At 42.6% G+C, this 19,134-nt stretch overlaps 1 protein-coding gene across 11 annotated transcripts in view; it reads right to left on the reverse strand.

Moving 5' to 3' along the window:
* The window catches only part of MAPKAP1 (MAPK associated protein 1), a 281,556-nt gene that overhangs the window by 80,553 nt on the left and 181,869 nt on the right, over nt 1-19,134 (reverse strand). For all 11 annotated transcript variants that reach the window (XM_078061769.1, XM_078061768.1, XM_078061773.1 and 8 more), the window contains one exon: nt 8,506-8,646. In XM_078061769.1, the coding sequence (XP_077917895.1) occupies nt 8,506-8,646 (141 nt within the window). The remainder of the gene's footprint in view (nt 1-8,505; nt 8,647-19,134) is intronic.

Consider the following 19,134-nt stretch of genomic DNA (forward strand, 5'->3'; position numbering starts at 1 on the left):
TACCAACTCCCAGGATGTCATGAAGATGGGGTGGCATAAGCATGTAAGAAACTCAGCAGAGTGCCTGGCACATAAGAGGGCTCATTCAGTTATTAGTAAGATCATTAGAGATGAAGTGCAGAAAGGTGAAATGATGTACTTACTCAGGGTGAATCAAGTCAGTAAATGGCAAAGCTGGGCTGAAGCCCAGGTCTATCTGATCAACTCTAGGGTGTGTCCTGACCATTGTCCCAGAGGCCCACGCCTGACTCTCAGGAGGCACAACCTCCCCCTAGGGCCCACTTAAAATGCCCTTCTAAGAAGCTAAAATACCAATTCAGCAAAAATTAGGGCATTTAATATTCCGTGCCTCAGTGTATTTCCTGAGTTATTATTTATTTGCTCAGACATCATGAGCTGTGGTTCATTCATCAATTTCCTACAACTTTGAATCTAAGACTAGAAAAGCTCCACTGTTGTTAAATCCTGGAGTAGCTTTTTATATAATTCCACAATCCTCTTGTCTTCGGGTTACCTAGAGCCTATGAAAGCCTGGAAAAGCCCCTGGGAGTGCCACTGAACAACTCTTTGCTGGAGTGGATTGTGCTGAATCCACACAGCCAATCGATAGCATCCATAGAGCAGTCAGGGAAGTCTTTGAAACTTGTCTGAATTTACACACAGGATCAGATACAAAGGCTGTTCGGGCTTAATGAGACCTCAGAGATCACCTAGTCTGGGGCTTACATTCTCCATATGAAGAAATTGAGGCTCAGGGTGGGGATATGACTTGTCTGATGTCACGCATTAATGACAGAGCTATACCCATAATTCATATCCCCAGACTATCAGCCAGGGTTTAAACAGACCAGCTCTCCTGTCTCAATGCATTAAGTTTATATAGTGGGTATATTCACATCGTGATCAAATGCATTACAGTATGAAAAGCACTGTCTCCCTTAGGGACCCAAAATAGATGAGACTATCATATTTTGGCCACAACTAGAATGAGACCCAGTAGAGCCTTACATTCTTGAGATCAAGTGGGGTACTGGGCCCCAGAATCACTGGTTCCATTCAAGGGCTAACCATCTGAAACCTTTTGGGAACCACAGCTAAGAGCTGCCAGTTCCAATGTGTGGTCAGTTAGAGACTCAGTGACAAGTCTGAGTGTACTTGACTAGGCCATTATCCTTGGAATGAAACCCAAGGGGTGGCCTGAACATGAATGAGACCATGAATGTACAGCCAAACTCAGCACAGCGCTCAGCACAAGGGTGGAGCTTACTGAATGAGACCTGGGGCCGTTTCACCCAGTAACACCTGTCCCTGGATGAGGACTAAGCCCTCTCTGTAAAGAAGGCACTTACAAAGATTGTGTATTAGGGGAGATAGTTTCCCAAACTAATATGCTCCTGGTAAATAGATACTTCAGGTGAGCTTACAGTGTCAAGTTGGGAAGCAGCATGCCATTTCCTAAGAGATTTATGATATCACTTGTAGAGTGGGGAAAGACCAGATCTTCCTCATGTTCAGGCCCTGCCCTAGTACACCGTTGGAGCTCAAGTGCGAAGGGTGAGGGCGTGGTAAAAGGAATACAGAACCTTGATGGACGCTCCCTTATCCCACCCTTATTAATTTCTTTATGCTAGTGGCTCTCAACTTTTCCAATTCTCAAGGCTTTCTCAACCATCTGAGGAACCTGTCTGTCAATAGTAACCCTGGATTATTCAACAGGTATTCTCAAAAGGGTAGATCTGGAGCAGGGAATTAGAGGAAGGTACACACTTAGGAAAAACCCTGAGTTTCTGACATTCCCTGTCAGGGGATTTTCCCTCAATCCAATCATTGCATTAAGCACTAATGTGGTTAAAAAAAAAAATTTCTGGAGGCAGTCTTGATAGTATTTGTCCTGCTATTTCATAAGCTCATTAGTACTTGTTAAGCTCTATTCCAAATTTTGGTTCAGAAAATGTTGTCACAACAATCAAGTGATATTAGAATTGCCATCCTCAAATTACTCAGTGGACCCAGGGATTTTGGAGCTAAGTGTGATGAATATCTCTCATGATCATTTTCGTGCATCTGAATGGAGGAGGGTATCTCCTTAGTATTCAGTAAGAAAATGAAAGAGAAATATGGAAGGAAAAGCCATCCACTTGCTGAGAACCTGATTTCCAGATTATGTAATTACTCGAACTATACTCCATAGGTACCCCAACTGGAAAATAACAGGGGCAAGTATTTTATTCGTAGAGCCACACAGAGCATCAGAGTTAAAAAAAAAAAAAAAAAAAAAGTGCAGGCCACAGCCGTTTGCTTTCACTCACTTAGCTTTGTGTTAACGTGCTTCTTAAGTCTGCATATTGTACATTAAGAAATGGTACTGTAATGAAGTCTTCCTTGAACGTTGGCTTGTAGGTATTGACTAGGGGGTTAAATAATAACTGCAATAGGACAGATAAACCAGGGAAGACAATAGATGGCAAATATGCTGCCTCTCATCATGCTCAGGCCCAGGGCAGGCATTTTTAATCAATCACAGAGTTTCTTTATGTTGCCCTCAGACACAGCTCCAGATGCTGCCTCAGCATAATGCTCTGGGCAGCCATTACAAACTTGATTGGAGTCAGTTTATGAGATGAAACCACTATGCCTTCTCTATGATATGTGCTATTGTACTTGATACCCTTGATAAATAACTACTATGATCACAAGTGTTATGATTATACATATGGATTGTTTTATGAAGAGATAGTGGAGGTAACCATGGAACCTTTCAGCAAGATTATTTTGTGACACAGTCTTTATCTGTAAATCCTACCCAGAATCTGTATATCTTCTACGGAATGATGTTAGGTTATATATGCAATTATGACACAGATGGAGTTCACGGGATATTACAGATTCAGTAACCTAAACCTTTGGTGCCATGGGGAAGGTCTAGCCTGACAAATGATAAGGTGAAGGAATCAAGTTAGCACAGTGGCACAACTATCAAAGCACTTCTCAGCCTGAGACCCTTTATCAGGGAAATCAGGCTGACCTGCCCACTCAGTAAAAACAAGCCTTGGACAAAGAGATAAGGGTTTCGCAAGGAAGTCCTTTGGAGACCGAGAGGCTGTATTTCCCAAGCCACATAATTAAGGGGAGATTCTGAGCTAGCAGGTCTGGGATGAGGTCAGGGACTTGGTGATTCTGATACGCAGTCAGGGTTGCAATCACTGCTCTAACATACTGTTTAATAAGAGGAATACAATGGTGGTATCTTGGTCCTCTCCGCTTTGTTTCTTATATGGGTTTCCGGCAGCCCCTTGGCTAGTGCATCATAATTCAGCTTCTGCCAGGCAGCCAACAAATACTTACTGATAGTATACTATGGCATTCCTAATTAGTGGCTGGCATTCACCATCTGACCCTTTTAGTTTGATTTTCTCCATACCCACTTTAAGCTGTCAGCCTTGGCATGTTTGGGCAGCACACATGTCCTAGTGTCTGATCCTATGGTCAGGCACACGGGATCAGATACACGGGAGATCACGTTAATGGAAATGACCTCAACTTGGTATAAGCTCAAGAAAAGTGTACACTTAAGGGCACCAGTACTTTCAGGCCCAACACAGAGAGGAAGCAGACAAGATGAAATATTCCCAGAATGTTTTTGAGAAACCACGGAATGGTTAGGCATGATGGTTTTGTGTGGTAAACTTTCCAGGCTGACAGAGCAGGGATGGTGAACAGACTTCACCTTAGGAACCAACTTCAACTGACTGCTAGGAATTGCTTAGAGGGCTGTGTTAGAAAGGGTTCTGAGGTCGGGTCTGGGCCCAGAGGGAAGAAGTACAGGGACTGACAAACGAGGTGAACGGAGGATGGAAGAGCAGCGCACGTGCTACACTGATGTGACCTCCAGATGCAAGGGCAGGGACAAGAGTGAGGATGTGCAGAATTTTTGGAACTGGCCATCACCAAGTAATCACTTCCTTTGTGAAGGCAAGTTATTAATGACTGAGGCATCCACGGCCTGATGGATTGGGTCTGTTGTACGGGACTGGGCTTCAGTCCCAGTTCTGTTACTGGGACTGGAACTGGGACTGGATATCCCACTGTATATCCTGATGGCTGGGAGGGAGGGAAAGAAAGTTAGTGCTTATTAAAATAGTAATAGCTGTGTGCCAGTAAACACTAAATTCTCTGTATACATCACATTACTTCATTTATTTCTCCAAGCCTTGTTTTTTTTTGAGTCCTGAAATGGGAGTAGTATCATCAATGTTCTGTGTGGATTAAATAAGGTGATGGGGTGAAAGTTCACCGTATACTGCAAATTGTCCTAGAATTCTAGAGCATGAGTGCAATGACCATTTGCATTCAGGGCATAATACAGTAGTTAGGTGCAGGACTCAGCCTTAGGCAGTCTTGGGTTCTGATCCCAGCTTCATTACTTAACAAGTAATTGTTCCCTATATCCTAGTTTCCTCATATAAAAAATGGAGATAGTATCAGTACTATCCAGTAATAGTGATATGATTACAGGAGACAAGAATAGAAGAGTGATCAGCAAAGTGCCTGGCACATAGCAACGAGCACTTGATAAATAACCACTTTCAAAAACTGTAATTCTTCATGTTAATATTATTTAAAAAGATCAGGTCTTTGCCATAAGTTTTACTAATGGACTCCAATAAAGTTTTTCAATCACAGAAAAGTCTGGTGGAAAATCAGTCTAAGTTTGGGTCTTGCAGATCTGAGTTTGAGTCCCTCCCCGCCTGACTTTCTCAGAAGCAGATGGCAGATGGTCAAATGGGAGCATGGGCCACGTCTACCCTGAGAAGCAGCTGTGAGGGCCCTGAGGAGCTGGGGAATGCTGCTCGCTGCCGCCGCCGTGTGCTCCTACATACCACGGACTCAGAGCGGATGGGCAGTTTTCTGTGGAATCAGCAGGGCTGCTGGGGAAATGCCGCACACAGACACTTACCACTCAGAAGAACCTGCCACAGGGGGCAAGTGAAATCTCTGCTCTGACTGACACAGGATGGATGAGTGGAGGAGACCATCCATCAGTGTCAGGAAAGATCTGAAGCACCTGGCTAGTCAGTTGAAATAAAATAAATTATTTACTGATCTCAGAATCCAGCTGCTCACTCAAATGCTCGTAAAAGGTGCGTTGTTTGCTGCCCTGTACTTTACAGTAGATTCAGTTTTGGAAAGAAAGAATTCCTGGATCACTCTGCAGGTTTTTGTTGCTGTTACTGTTAAAATGAAAGGGTGTTACCTGCTTTGCAAGGAGGGAGAGGGGTTCTAAAGTCACATACGGAACTCATCTACACGGCAACAGGAAATAAGCTTTATTTCCTGCATGGTATGGTACTCATGGGCACCGTTTCTGTGACTGTCACAAAATTCCTTAGGACTAATTAATGAAATTTCTGTTTATCATGCTAAAGATTGAGCTTCGATTCATAATTGAAACACGTATTCTGGCAGCACCTGACTGTTTAGAAGCTCCTTGGAGCTATGTCTCTCCACCAGAGGGTGCCATGTGTACCATGGAAACATCCAGAGGTGACTGAGACCTGGCTTCTAGACACACTTCTGAGAACTACTGCTCTAGGGAGAGATACCTGCATCGCTGTCATCATCCATTTCTACCTGACAAGTCTCCTCCACTGTAGCTACAAGTGAGACTTGGCCAACAGCGCCACTACCTCATCTGACTGACGTGGTTAATTTCAAGATGGTAGACAGGACAGAAAGCCATAGGCAAAACAGGGAACAGTGACAATACTAGCAACACTAAGAGAAGCCAGCCTCTGTTCAGAATAGAGCTTCTATGGGCCACTTTTTTTTCTATCTTGAAAGGTAAATGTTACAATTCCCATTCTATAGATGACAAAAACTAAGACTGAAAAGAGAAGGGACTTGTCCAAGGTGACACTGCATTAAGTGCTAATGCGGGATTTAAACCCAGTCCTGACTACAGACTAGGGCTCTTCCCACAGATCCTTTTGTGGGCCTCCTCCTTTAAGTGAATATACACGTCAGAATCTGATGAATTAAAATTTGGCTTTTTTGCCTTTGGAAAAATGTGTGGGAAAGAAGCCCACGATCTTGGTTATCTTTCCAAAGCATTGCTTTTTTACCTCGGGAATCCGTGGACTTACTGACGATGCTCACCTGGGAAAATCCCCGCCTTGTACCCTGGCGGCAGCCAGGCTACTTACTGGGTTTCTTAAAACTAGACTCACTCCTTTGTTACTGGGAAGGTACTGCCGCAAACACAAACTAGACGTCTGAGTAGAATTCTTATTTTAGTGAACTTTTATTAGAAATATACAATAGAAAGTGCATGAGTCCTAAGAGTATCTATAACTTGATTTTTCCACAAAGTCTACACACTCACGTAATCAAATCAGTGCCCAGATCAAGAGACGAAACCTACCAGCGTCCTCAGACTCCCCTGCCGTCACTACAGCCTCCTCTCCCCCTAGAAAACCACCATCATTACTTCCACACAATAGATGATTGTGTAATTCTGGAAGGCAGTTACGTTTACCACTATAGCACCAACACTATTTTTGTGTATTTTTGAATGTTATATAGTAGAATAATATAGTATGGATCTTTTCCCCTTTTTTTGAATCTGGCTTCTTTTTGAACAGCCTCATTATTTTTATTTGTATGAGAAGAACCAGGAAAAGCAGCCCTAGGAAGAAAGACACCAGGGATTTCTATGTTTTAAGAATCAACATTATAAATAAGCATTTTTTTAAAACCATTTTAGATATTTAGCATTTTGTTTGTTTTTGTGAGGAGGCTGAAACAGGTCCAGAAAGGAGAAAAAAGGTGGGTTCTATGGTTTGGTTCAAAGTTCCTGGGTGCTAATTCATCAGGTCAGTCTGTTAGAATCACCATCATCCTAGCAGCTGGTGTTTACTGAGGCCTTGCTACGTGCCAGGTGCCTTCCTCGGTGTTCTGCATGTGTGAGGACATTTCATTCCCTTACGTACCACATCTATGAGACAGGGACTATTGTCTTCACTTTACCAATGAGGAAACTTGAGGCTCTGAACCATTTGCCTGTGGTGATGCAGCTAATAAATGAGCCAGGGTTTGAACCCTGGCTTCTAGCTCCAGAGTCTGTCCTCTGCGTGTTCCACTAACAGCTCTCATTTACAGGAAGCTTGCCACCCACCAGGCCCCGTGCTAAGTGCTTCACATGGCCTATCTGACTTGCCCCCCGAGGCAATCTGAAGAATTTGGTGCTACTGATACTCCCACGCAGACAGAATGGAATCGAGGCTCGGCAAGATGAAGACACTTGCCTAATGCAGCTGATTTCCGGCAGAGCCACGAGTCAGAGCTGCTGTGAGTCTGATGTCCCTCTCTGACTTACTCAGCTGTCCTGTCAGTGTGCTTCAAGCTCCAGTCAGTCAGGTTGGGGAGGAATATTTGAAGAGATTTTTTTTTTTTTAATTCGAAGATTTTTGAGGCTTATTACAAATTAGCCAAACTAACACCAAAACTGCAAAAGACTTTATTATGAGACACATACAGAGCATTTGTGAGAAACCTATAATTAGTGGGCCTCAGAGTTGGCATGCAAACTTCCTCCCTTCACACACAAGCAGACGAGGCCTGGGAAGGGGCGGTGTGGCCGAGGCAGGTGGCAGAGCCAGGGTACAGGTCAGCTCCCTAAGCCTGGCATCCGCAACTGCTCCCCGCTCCTCCCAGTGTCCTTTCTTAGGGAGCAGATGCACTTGAGTTGGCCAGACCAGTGTCCTGCTCCTGACACCACCTACCTGCTGTGTGAGCTTGGGCATGAGACGTCACCTCTCTGGCACCTCATTTACCTTCTTTGCTAGGTGGGGAAGGTACAAATACCTACCTTTTATGTAGTTCAGAAATGTACATAAAGCACTTAGCGCAGGGCCTACTACACAGCAGGTCCCTGTAAATGACAGCTGGGCTGCTGATGTAATATTGACTACGATGACACTTTTTCTACTCCTGTTATGTGTAAGTCAAAACAGAAATTTAGCACTTAATTGGAACAAATTAATCCCAAATATTAATTGAAAGTTAATTCTGGATTATTTGGTGAGGATCCAAATATAACTTCCGAGATCACTAAAAAGCTTCCTGAATAAAGGCATGAATGAATAAGCAATGAATTCACCTGAGCAAAAAAAGGCAAGTGGCAAAGCTACAGAGCAGTTCTAAGGATAGCATGTAAGAGAATTACAGAATGATAAGAATTATGGAACCTCACAGAAGTCAATCAGTTTGAAAAGAGTCTCAAGTTAGTTCTATTTCTAATCTTCTGCTTCATAAAAAAGAAGACAAGACAGAGCACTCAGGTGGGGACAAGGAGGTACTTTATATTTCACTGTTTAACCATTTTCTCTGAAAACAAATTACCGTTAGTCATTCAGGTCACATAAAAGTTGGATGTTGTTTCATTCCCTGTTTCCACGCTGACCACTGATACAAAGGGTCCGGTCCATCATTCGTTCATGCACTTACCTAACTGGACATCAGTTGTGAATCGTAGTCTGTGGATCATGCTGACTTTGAATGACTTGTAATGGTGGCTGCTAAGCATATCCTGTACTGTAGCTATGTCAATCTGTGAATCCTCCTCAAAAACTCCGTCTGCCCTTGAACCTGGGGAGGAAAAGCAGTTTAACACATAAAGATACATGAGGCTTGGCAAATGGTGTCTGCTTAAAATGCTTTGGGATAAATTAAAATAATATGGGCTATTTAATTTGGAGAAGAAAAGGCTGAGCGATGACTTAATAATGCCATTCCAGTAAACAGAGAATGGTAGCATATTCATCATTCAACAATTAATTCCACAAACACTGCCTATTCTATGGCAGGCCCTTGGCTGGGCAGCAGGGATACGCAAGGACAGAAAAACTGCTGCTTGCCAGAAGCTCTCCATCTCCACGAGAGTAAGTTAAAACCACAAAAGCATGGGTGGTCGCACTTCTTGTTTCTTCTCCTAATAATACTTTTTCTGATCATAAAAGTAATCCATGCTCTTGAAGAATTCTCATGCTTTCCAAGATTCTCAAACTGTCTGTTCATCAGCTTCCTGTCTTGTGCCCCAGTCTCCACTGGTGTGGGCACGAGCCTGCTCCTGCTTGGACGGCTGTTAACAGTCTCCTCACTGGCCTTCTGGCCACCAGGCACTCTCTGCAATCCGGCCACCACAGGACTTTCTGATTCATATGGCTTTCTAAAGCTTTGATCATTTATTCACTCATTCAATGTTTAGTGAGAGCTTTGTGCACGCTCAGTACTCTGATATGTGATACTGGGGACAAATAAGAAGGCTTGTGCTCAAAAATCTTCCCTGACTTCCCATGGCCTCCTGAATGAGGCACTGTTTTCAGCCAAGCAATCAAGGCTGTCTATAATCTGGCTGAAACATAATTTTTCAATTTTACTTGTCATTTCTCATCCATACCTTTTGCAGTTCCTCCCAAACTCCTCAGACTGCACACAAGTCCAGGTTTTTCTACTTCTGGGCCCTTGCCTAGAACACCCCACCCAACCTTACCCTGGACTTGTCAAAACTCTACCCAGGGCAGCTCAAACTCCACTTCCTGAATTCCATAGCAGTTGGTTTATACTGGACCCTGGAGTCAGAAAATTCAATTCAATTTTTAGCTCTGCCTCTAACTTGCTATATGATCTTGGGCAAGTGACTTTATCTCTCTGAACCCCAGTGTTTACCATGCACAGAATGCCAAATATATTTAAAGAATCAAACACAAAATACACTTAATAAATAGCAGTCATGATTATTTTTATTCTACTGTCATAAAGGACCACATTCAACCTTGCACTAAAATTGTTGAGTGGTTGGTCTGGCCTAATTTGGAAGCTTTTTGACAATCAGTAAAGTTTCTCATTCATCTCTGTATCTTCTGCAAGCAGTACAGGCAGCTGGTATGCTCTTGTTAAATTTTGCTAAAGAAAGAAAATAAATTAAAATAAAATAAAAAATAAAATAACATAAAGAACCAGTGTGTATGAATGCTAAGCACTTTACACATGCACTTAAGCCTCGTGACAACCCGGTGGGTACTGATTTTCTGTATTATACAGATGAGGAATCTGAGGCTTTGGGAAGTAGAGTCATGTGCCCAGGGCCACACTAAGCAAAGCTAAATTATCTCCCATCCCCCAGAGTTTAAAATGTGGTCTTCTGAAGGTGCAGTTGCTGGTGCCATTCACCAGTGGGACGGGAGCACCTGCGCAGCAGAGGCCGACCAGAGCAGGTGCCCTAAGTCTTGTTGTGTGGAACACCCAGAGATGGCCCACAGGGAAACCCAGACAGAACTCCTTGGGACAGAGTTGGAGGAATGGAAAACTCGAGATTTGGGTATAAAATGGGAAAATTCTGTGACATAACTGGCAGCCTGACAATTACATGCTTTTCCTTCCCACAGTTATTGCTTACAAGGTAAGCTTTTAAGTCAAAGTTGGTTTCTGATGCCTTTACACTGGACTCATTTATTAGGAATTGTGCATTTGATTTCCAAACCCTACAATTATTCCCAGCTAAAATTACTCCAGCCCCTATAATAATGCTCTCCCCACAGTGAAGATGCAGCCTCACTCTTAATGGGCCATTCACTGAATGTCCGTGATATGGTCCCATCTTTGAGCATCTGCGCATATTGTCTTCTTTGCCCAGGTCACCCTTCTCCCCACTTCATTCTCTCCTGACCTATTCCCCCAGGTCTCCTCCCTATTCTTCCTGAAGAGCTTAGCTCAAGTGACACTCCAGGGAAAGCTTCCCTGATCCTGGGCCCCCAAGTCTAGTACAGCTCTTTTCGACACTGCACCCAGCATTTTCCTGCAGAATGCTGTCACAGCTAGTCATTATCTGTCTCTGCCCCAAGAGGGCAAGCAGAGTGACTGCTTTACTCACCATTATAGCCTAGATCCTGTTAGTGCCCAGGATAAAGCAAGTGCTCAATAAAAATTTACTGGATGAATACAGCTGCCATGTCCACAAGAAGGTGAAGATCAGAGAGGCTGAATGACTTAACCAACATCACCTCACTAGGATCAGAAGAGTTGCACTCAACATCTATAAGGGCCATTAGGTAACCTTGCTAGCTTTCTTTGGGACACCTGTAATTTTGGACAGAGGTGCCATCATTGCAAGTACTACTGTCTTCTGGGTAATGTCCATCTCTTAAACCAAGATGCTGGCTAGAATTTACAGAATTTCAAATAATCGTTCATTTTCCCCAATACACACTCCACTGAAACAGAACTGCGGAGATATGTTTATTTCTATTTTTAGAACCTTTTAAATACGAGAGTTGTGGAGAATTTTGGTGAAATATTGAAATCCTTTCATGTTTTAAAAATCAGTTAAAGCCATCTTATCTGAGAAAATGCCATTATTAGATACAACTTAGCTCAAGAACTTCTGTTTTCTTTACTAATTAGTATTTTCTAAATATTGCAGGTATTTGATTTGGAAAGGGGTAACAGCTCATTATGCTAAAATGCCAATTACTAAAAAAAAAAAAAAAAAACCCACACTTAAGAGTTTTACATTTTATGATGTTGGATTAAAACCAATTTAAAAATTACTATAACGTGACATATAATTTTTTACTGAGCAATTTCAATGCCAGCTGCTAATAAAGCATATTAGCTGTAAATGATAATTCAGATGCTTTTAGATAAAGTGGTGCATAAATATGGCTGGAAATTGATTTAGCTTCTTACAGAAGCTACTGAAGAATGACATATTTTGTTTAATACACCAGCTAATGTAGTCCTAAAAGCTCAAACAAGTGCCAGTTTTCACTCCTAAATTTGCTGTGGGAGATTAATGAAAACTTTATATTTTGCTGAAATGTTAATAATGGGCAGATGAGATGATAGGATTTTAGTAGAGGTCTTAAAGCTATGGAATAACCAGCAAGGCTTGTCAATTTCCTTATATTAATTTTGTTCAAGACTTACATAGCTGGAGCTGGCTCAACACACTAATGCTTCTTGCATTGACCTTCTACTCTCCAACAGTGTAAATTCATATCCCATTTGAGGATTTAAGCCCCCCTGATACTTGGGTAAATTCTGAGCCTTGCCCCAGATGACAAGGGGCGTGTTTGCTTTTGTGATTAAAAGGGCAACAGCACCTGGGAGAGTAGGAAAGGAAGGAAGATCTCTGTGCTCGCCTCTAGTACATGCTGCCCACCCCCAAGCAGGTCATCTGATGAACTGGTCTCGGAGTTACACAGCCATTTTTCCAAGTAGGCTTAGGAGTGCCATTGCTTGGAGGGGGCATGTGTGCGTGTATAGATCAGTCACCCATATAACCTGCAACGACTCTCCCCATACCAGCAGGATGCTAGACTATGAAGGCACACTGGTGAGGATAAGGCAGGGTTCCTGATCTTTAGGAGCTTACAGACTTCCTATTAGGAACACAAAGAAAATAGTACAAGGCAGAGATAAGTACCCAATAAACGGTGCATGCAACAGATACTTTATATCGAAGCAGAGCATTATACCAAAAGCATGTTTTTGGAGGAGAAAAGTTCAAACACTTTGCATGTATACCTTTACTGTTTGTATCCTTCCAGAAAGGAATGAACCCAACCATACATCGGCACTATACCATTTGCATGTTAAAATTATTACAAAAAGCAACTTCACATTTAAAAACCCACTTCTGTTCAAGAGAAGACATTTTTATCTACTCAAAGTCAAAAAAAAAAAAAAAGAGAGAGAACCAGAATGTCTTAGAAATAAACATATTAAAAAAACCACTCCCAAAGTGTTAATTTAATTGAAACATAACCCTTTGGTATTTTGTTAAATGAGCAATTAAAAAGGTCACAAGCAATTAAATGAAACAAAAGCCACACTGTGTTCATCTACATTAATGCTGAACTGGGTCTCCTCCTGAATGACAAGATAAATTGTAATGGTGCCTTCAAAGACTTCACAATGTATTTTGTCAAAGTCGGGAGTGTTAATGTCTCTATGTGCCATGGATTACCATAATGTATCGTGTCAAAACGCTCGAGCTGCAATAACTCAAAGGTGTATTGTGATAGATCAAATTTTGGGGTGGGACCTAAAAGTGACTTGAGCACCAGTGCGCTCAGATGGTCTGACACCAGGCTCTGGAAGAATGACAGAGAGCCCATTTGCAATTTGTAAAGGTTCGTGGGACAAAATCTAAGAGGGGAAGGAGCCTAGCTATCTAGAGGAAAGAGGGAGAAAGGAGGAAACAGGAACGGCACCTATCTTAATGGCAAAACCAGGCCGGAGCAAGAGCGGGTAGAGGGAAGGAGTAGGCAGGCAACATCTAGGGTCTGCAGGAAAGGAAGGAAAGGAAAGAAAGAGGAGGTGCTGAGGGCGCCAAGGGCTGGGAAGTGGCCTTGGGACTTAGTAACATTGGAAAGAACCTGAACATAGAGTTCAGAGACATAGGTTCAAATTGTAACTCTGACATCAAGGGTTAAGAGTGGGTCAAAACCTTGCCCAAGATTCCATTTTTGGGAAGAGGCAGAGCTGGGACAAATCTGTTGAACTCGAGTCCACCTTCCTCCCGCTGTGCTTCTCCTTCCCCTCCCGCCTCACCACCTTCCTACAGGCAGCAACAAGGAGACAGCCTGGGTAGGTGGTAACTGTAAACTCTGAATCAGTGGTTCTCAAAGTACAGTCCAGGACCCACTGGAGGGGTGATCCCCAAGAACCATTCTGGGGGTCCATAATCTCAATAATATTTTCACAATATTAACAGTAAGACATCATTCGCCCTTTTCATGCCTATTATCTTACAAAGTAAAAACAAGTGTGTAAGTTCACTGATATGGTTCTGATTCCACACTGCAACAAATCTTTAAAAATCAATCACTTGAGGGGCGCCTGGGTGGCTCAGTCATTAAGCGTCTGCCTGCGGCTTAGGTCGTGATCCCAGGGTCCTGGGATGGAGCCCCACATCGGGCTCCCTGCTCAGTGGGAAGCCTGCTTCTCCCTCTCCCACTCCCCCCTGCTTGTGTTCCTGCTCTCGCTGTGTCTCTCTCTGTCAAATAAATAAATAAAAGCTTTAAAAATAAATAAATAAATAAATAAATAAATAAATAAATAAATAAATCTTTTTTAAAAAAAGAATCACCTGAGTTTTGGTATATTAATGAAAATTAATATCCACTATTCTCTGAAAAGGCTATTGAAATACTCCTACCTTTTCCAACCACATATCTATGTTAGGCCAAATTTTCTTCATATACTACAACTGAAACAATATACTATAGCAGACTGAATGCAATAGATATGAAAATCAAGATGCTTTCTATAAAGCCAGACATTGTAGAAATTTGCAAAAGCATATATAAAACACTGCCCACTGGTTCAGGTGATTAGTCAATAATTTATTTTCCTGATGGAACAAAAATAAACGCTCTTCAGAGAAAGAAAATGGAAAACAAAACAAAAGAAAATACAGGTATTTTTCATAAAAATTTGTTAACATGTAATGGATTTATTATTACTCTTTAATGAATTCATAAATATTTAAAATTTTCTATTTTTATTCCTAATAAGTTGATATAACCCAATAAACAATAGCTCTTTGGGGTCCTCAATAATTTTAAAGAGTGTAAAGAGGTCTAAGACAAGAAGCTTGAGAGCCACTGCCTTTATTGGTTCTTATGCTGTGGCTGGATGTCCATTTGGACAATCATGATGAGATGTAAAAGTGCAGTTACAGCTGCGTATGGCTACATGCCTGACGACAAACACACACAGAAATCTTGGATATACGTTCAAGAGTAACAGGCTTGCCGTCAGGTGACCGGATCAAGGCTAATTATAACTAATACTGTTTTACGTTTAAAAAGTGTTTTTGTATATGTGATTTCACTGAAACTGAGGGAGACACTTAGAGGTACATATGGGACCTCCTTTCAGACAAATGGGCGCTAATCATTAAATCAAAGCTCAGATGAACTCACTGTATGCTACCGGCAGATGCCTTTGTTCATAGATACAAACTACACAGGACTTCAAACTTCATTTTATGGTTCAGTAAGTCTTAGACCAAGTCAAAAAGCTTGAATCTAGTTCTAAGTTAAAGCAACTTCAATCTCCCTTCTCCGAAAAGATCTATGCTAACTCTAGAACTCAACCAGAAGACAATGGCCTTTGTTACATCCTCCCCTTTAAATGCTCTATAGCTCGATGATGAGGTTGACTGATCCTAGCAGGTTCACAAATAGTCACCCAGCACCCACCACAGCTGTGGGACTGTGCGAGTGCTTCAAGAACACAGGAGGATGGCAGGATTCCCAGATGATGGAAAGGGGACAGGCAGTCCACAGAGGGAGTAGTATGGGAAAAACATGAAATCCATAAAGTGTGAGCACATATATAGGCAACAGCAAGTGTTTGCATTGGGTTGGAGCTAAGAGTGTGTGAAGGGGAATAGTGGAAAATAAAATGGTCCAGAGGTGGAGGGGGATAAATTCTTCAAAGGCAGAGACAGTATCCAGTATCCATGCCAGGGCCTGGCACAGAGTAAAATACTGCTGTACAAATAACCAACTAAGTGAAGAGGAAATAGGGGCACTTACGTGGCTTAGCTGGTTAAAGGTTGACTCCTGATTTCAGCTCAGGTCATGATCTCAGGTCCTGGGATCGAGACCCACATCAGGCTCCGTTCTGAGCAGGGAGTCTGCCTGAGGATTCTCTCTCCTTCTCCCTCTGTCCTCCCCACCCCACCATGGGCACGCTCCCCCTCCCCCATGTCTCAAAAAATAAATAAATAAATGAAGAGGAAATAAACCATCTTCTGCCCTACTCTTTTTTTCTCCCCCAACATGGGGCTTGAACTCACAACCCCGAGATCAAGAGTCACATGCTCCATCGACTGAGCCAGCCAGGCACCCCTGCCCTGCTCTATCTTGACACCTTATTGCTATTCCCCACATAGAACAATCCCTGCTTCAGCTAAACTGGACTTTGCTCAGGTTATACCATTTGGCCAGGATGTCCTTCCCACTCTTTAAAATGTATACACTTCAAGGTCTAGTCTAGAATCTTCCCTGATCCCTCTCCTGAAACCCTGTAGTTCTGAAGGCTCTAATGATAAGTGTGATAAACATCTGTTCTCCCCTTCTAGACAATGAGCTCCTTTGAGGGCAGGAACATTCTATCCTACAGAGCACATAGCAGATATTCAATAAATGCTGTTGGTGGCATGAATGAAGTTTGATGCAACACAGGTTAACCATAACAGTACCCAAGCTCATACATCATCCCTCTATTTACCTTGGTTAATAGAACCTAATACACCATTCCTAGTTTTCCATTTGGACAACCCGCCAGACTGGGATCCTGCTTCAACAACAACTACAAGAGCAGCTAACATTTACTGAGTGTTTACCATATGCCAGACACCATGCTTGGCACTTTAGATATGCTATCTCATTTAATTTTCCCAATGCCCTTTTGTTGCATATTATTATCCCCTTTTTATAGGGGAGAAAAATGAGGCTTAGAATGTCATCCTGCTAGAACAGCCGTACAAGTAGCAAAGGCTGGAGCTAGGAACTGAACCCACGTCTCTCTAATTCCAAAAATGTGCCCTTAATCACCACATAACCCTTTGGGTAAAAATGTTCCTTAGATGGGCTTGAGTGTCCAAATCCATGGTCCATAACAGTATCTAAGGAGAACACAATCATGCCTGGCCTTGCCAGAACAAAGAATCAGGGATAAAACCTAACTCTCTTCATTCTTTCTGTAAGACTCAAAGCTGGCTGCATAAGTGAGTCAAGGAGAAAAACTCTCCCTTTGCTTTCTACATCCATCACATCTTTTTTTTCCAAAGGCCTTTTAAGTCCCTAAAGCCTCATAAGCCCCAAACTTCTCTTCTATTAAACACTTCCCTTTGGCTACTAGTCATTTTTGCTGGTCTCTAAAAACTAATCAATAGGTGATATACTATAACACACACATGTGCGCATGCATGCCCTCTGCAGTAATCTCGCCAAAGCCGTCAGGATCACACAGTAGGATATGCCCTTCACTGAATGTTCCATGCTACAACCAGGGTAGGGATCCTTGCTGTCAGGGCCTAAGTGATTAAACTCTTGGAGTCAGAGCCTTTCCACAGGGAGAATTCAGACCCTCAATAAATCAGGGTAATCTTGTTTTATGAGGTGATCAGAAAGAAACAGTTTCCGGTTTGTAGAATTTCTAAAAAGAGCAGAACACGGAACCAGGGCCTTTAGGCTCTGCTTTCTAGATGCTGCGCATCCCTCAGTCTTAACTTCCAGCACTCTCACCCTTGCTCATTTCACTCCACTTCATTCATTCATTCTCAAACAGGTCAAGCTCCTTCTCAAGGCCTTCAGATGAGCAGTCCCTTGGACTGGAACATTCTTCCCTTACTAACTGACTTAATTCCTTTCTCTTCTTCCTCAAGAAAGCTTTCTCCTCCTCTCACCAGCTCCAGTCACCTGCTAGATACTCTTTTATACCCTTTGTAGCACCTATCACAGCTTGGGCTCCACGGTATGGGGCTCCTCTCTACCCTCTAAGCACAGTGACTGGCCTAGAGCGGGACAACATCAATGTTAGGGGATGAATAAACCCATGTGTGCCAAGAATGAAACCAACCACCTTTCAGAGGATAAAGCATGACCATCCAAGGGTCTGGACCATTGGTTCATTATAGGTTTGCTCAGAAGTTAGGTTGATGACAGAATTCCCATCATTTTCTCTTCCTCCACTGTATCTTTGTTACTGTTGAAAACACAGTAAAAGGAGCCTGGGCATTTTTGACAATTTACATGACAAAATACCTAAGAACTGTAATACATGATCAACACTGAGGCATCTCTCTCTCTCTTTCTCTGACTCTGGAGTCAGAGACTGAGGGCACACAAGCTAGAAGTACCCTACCTCCCATCAGGGAATCACTGAAGAAATGTCACCCGATGCATTACCAAACCATTCGTCAGGGGCTGCAGGGTGGATTCTGGGGCCAGGAGCCTACCAGAGGGATGCAAATCCCTGTGCCCTCACTCAGAACTATACAGGGCTTGTGGCTCGTCAAACATGTCTCCTTACTGCTCTAATGTACCAGTGTATTGCTTAATGAAAGTTCTTAATTGTAATTCAATTAATTACATACACAGAGTCCCCAATTACATTTTCCAATAAGACATTGGCTGTGGTACAGGTCTAAATGCACTTAACCAATTTCAATATATTAAGACCAATTTCCCTTGAATACTAATTACTACCTAATGATAAAATGAAAAGGGGGGAACTTTCAAGAAACGGGGAGAGCGAAAGATGCAATTCATGTGGAATTTTCCAGCCCACAGAGTACAATTCAGACATTCATTACTGAAGAAGTAGGTGTGGACAGGGCACAAGTTTGTCTCTGGTACAGGTCAGCACTGGTTTTGGCCGAGGTACCACCCACCCTTGGTGCTGGCCATTGCCAAAAGGGGCTTGTGGGAAGTCTAAGAGCTAGTGGGAAAACAGGAATAACAGAGAGGGAAAAGGCCACCACACACATGCACAGACTAGCTGTGGTGTCTGGGCATAGGTGCGTGTCCTGTGTCTCAGGCACACAGACAGACAAATACTGGGCTTGGCCAACACTTGCACTGTGCATACACATCACTATGCGCTCTTAGTACACACAATCTCATTTAATCCTCCTAACAGCCCTACAGGATAGGGATTACCATCACATTTCACAGATGGGAAAATGAAGTTCACAGAGGACTTGCCTAAGGTTACACAGTGCCTGCAAACACCTTGCTTTGTCCACTACAACACATTACCAACCAGTCCACATTAACCAGAAAGCAAGAGGCGCAAACACACAGGTATTCTTACATCGGGGACAATGTTTCTGTTTCATTTAAATTCTGTTAGCATGCAGCAAAGCAGGGAGTGTTACCCGTATCTATATGGAAAAAACCTTCACCTGTACAAAAATTCCTTATAGTGAACACTTCCCTCCACCCCCAAAGTCAGACACATAACTGGCTTTTGGTAGTAATTCAACCTAAAATTCAAACCATGAAGACCACAGGTCATTTCTATTTGTAAATAGAGTTTATTTGCACGATCACA

Source organism: Halichoerus grypus, chromosome 14 (genome assembly GCF_964656455.1).
Source record: "Halichoerus grypus chromosome 14, mHalGry1.hap1.1, whole genome shotgun sequence".
Classification (NCBI taxonomy): domain Eukaryota; kingdom Metazoa; phylum Chordata; class Mammalia; order Carnivora; family Phocidae; genus Halichoerus; species Halichoerus grypus.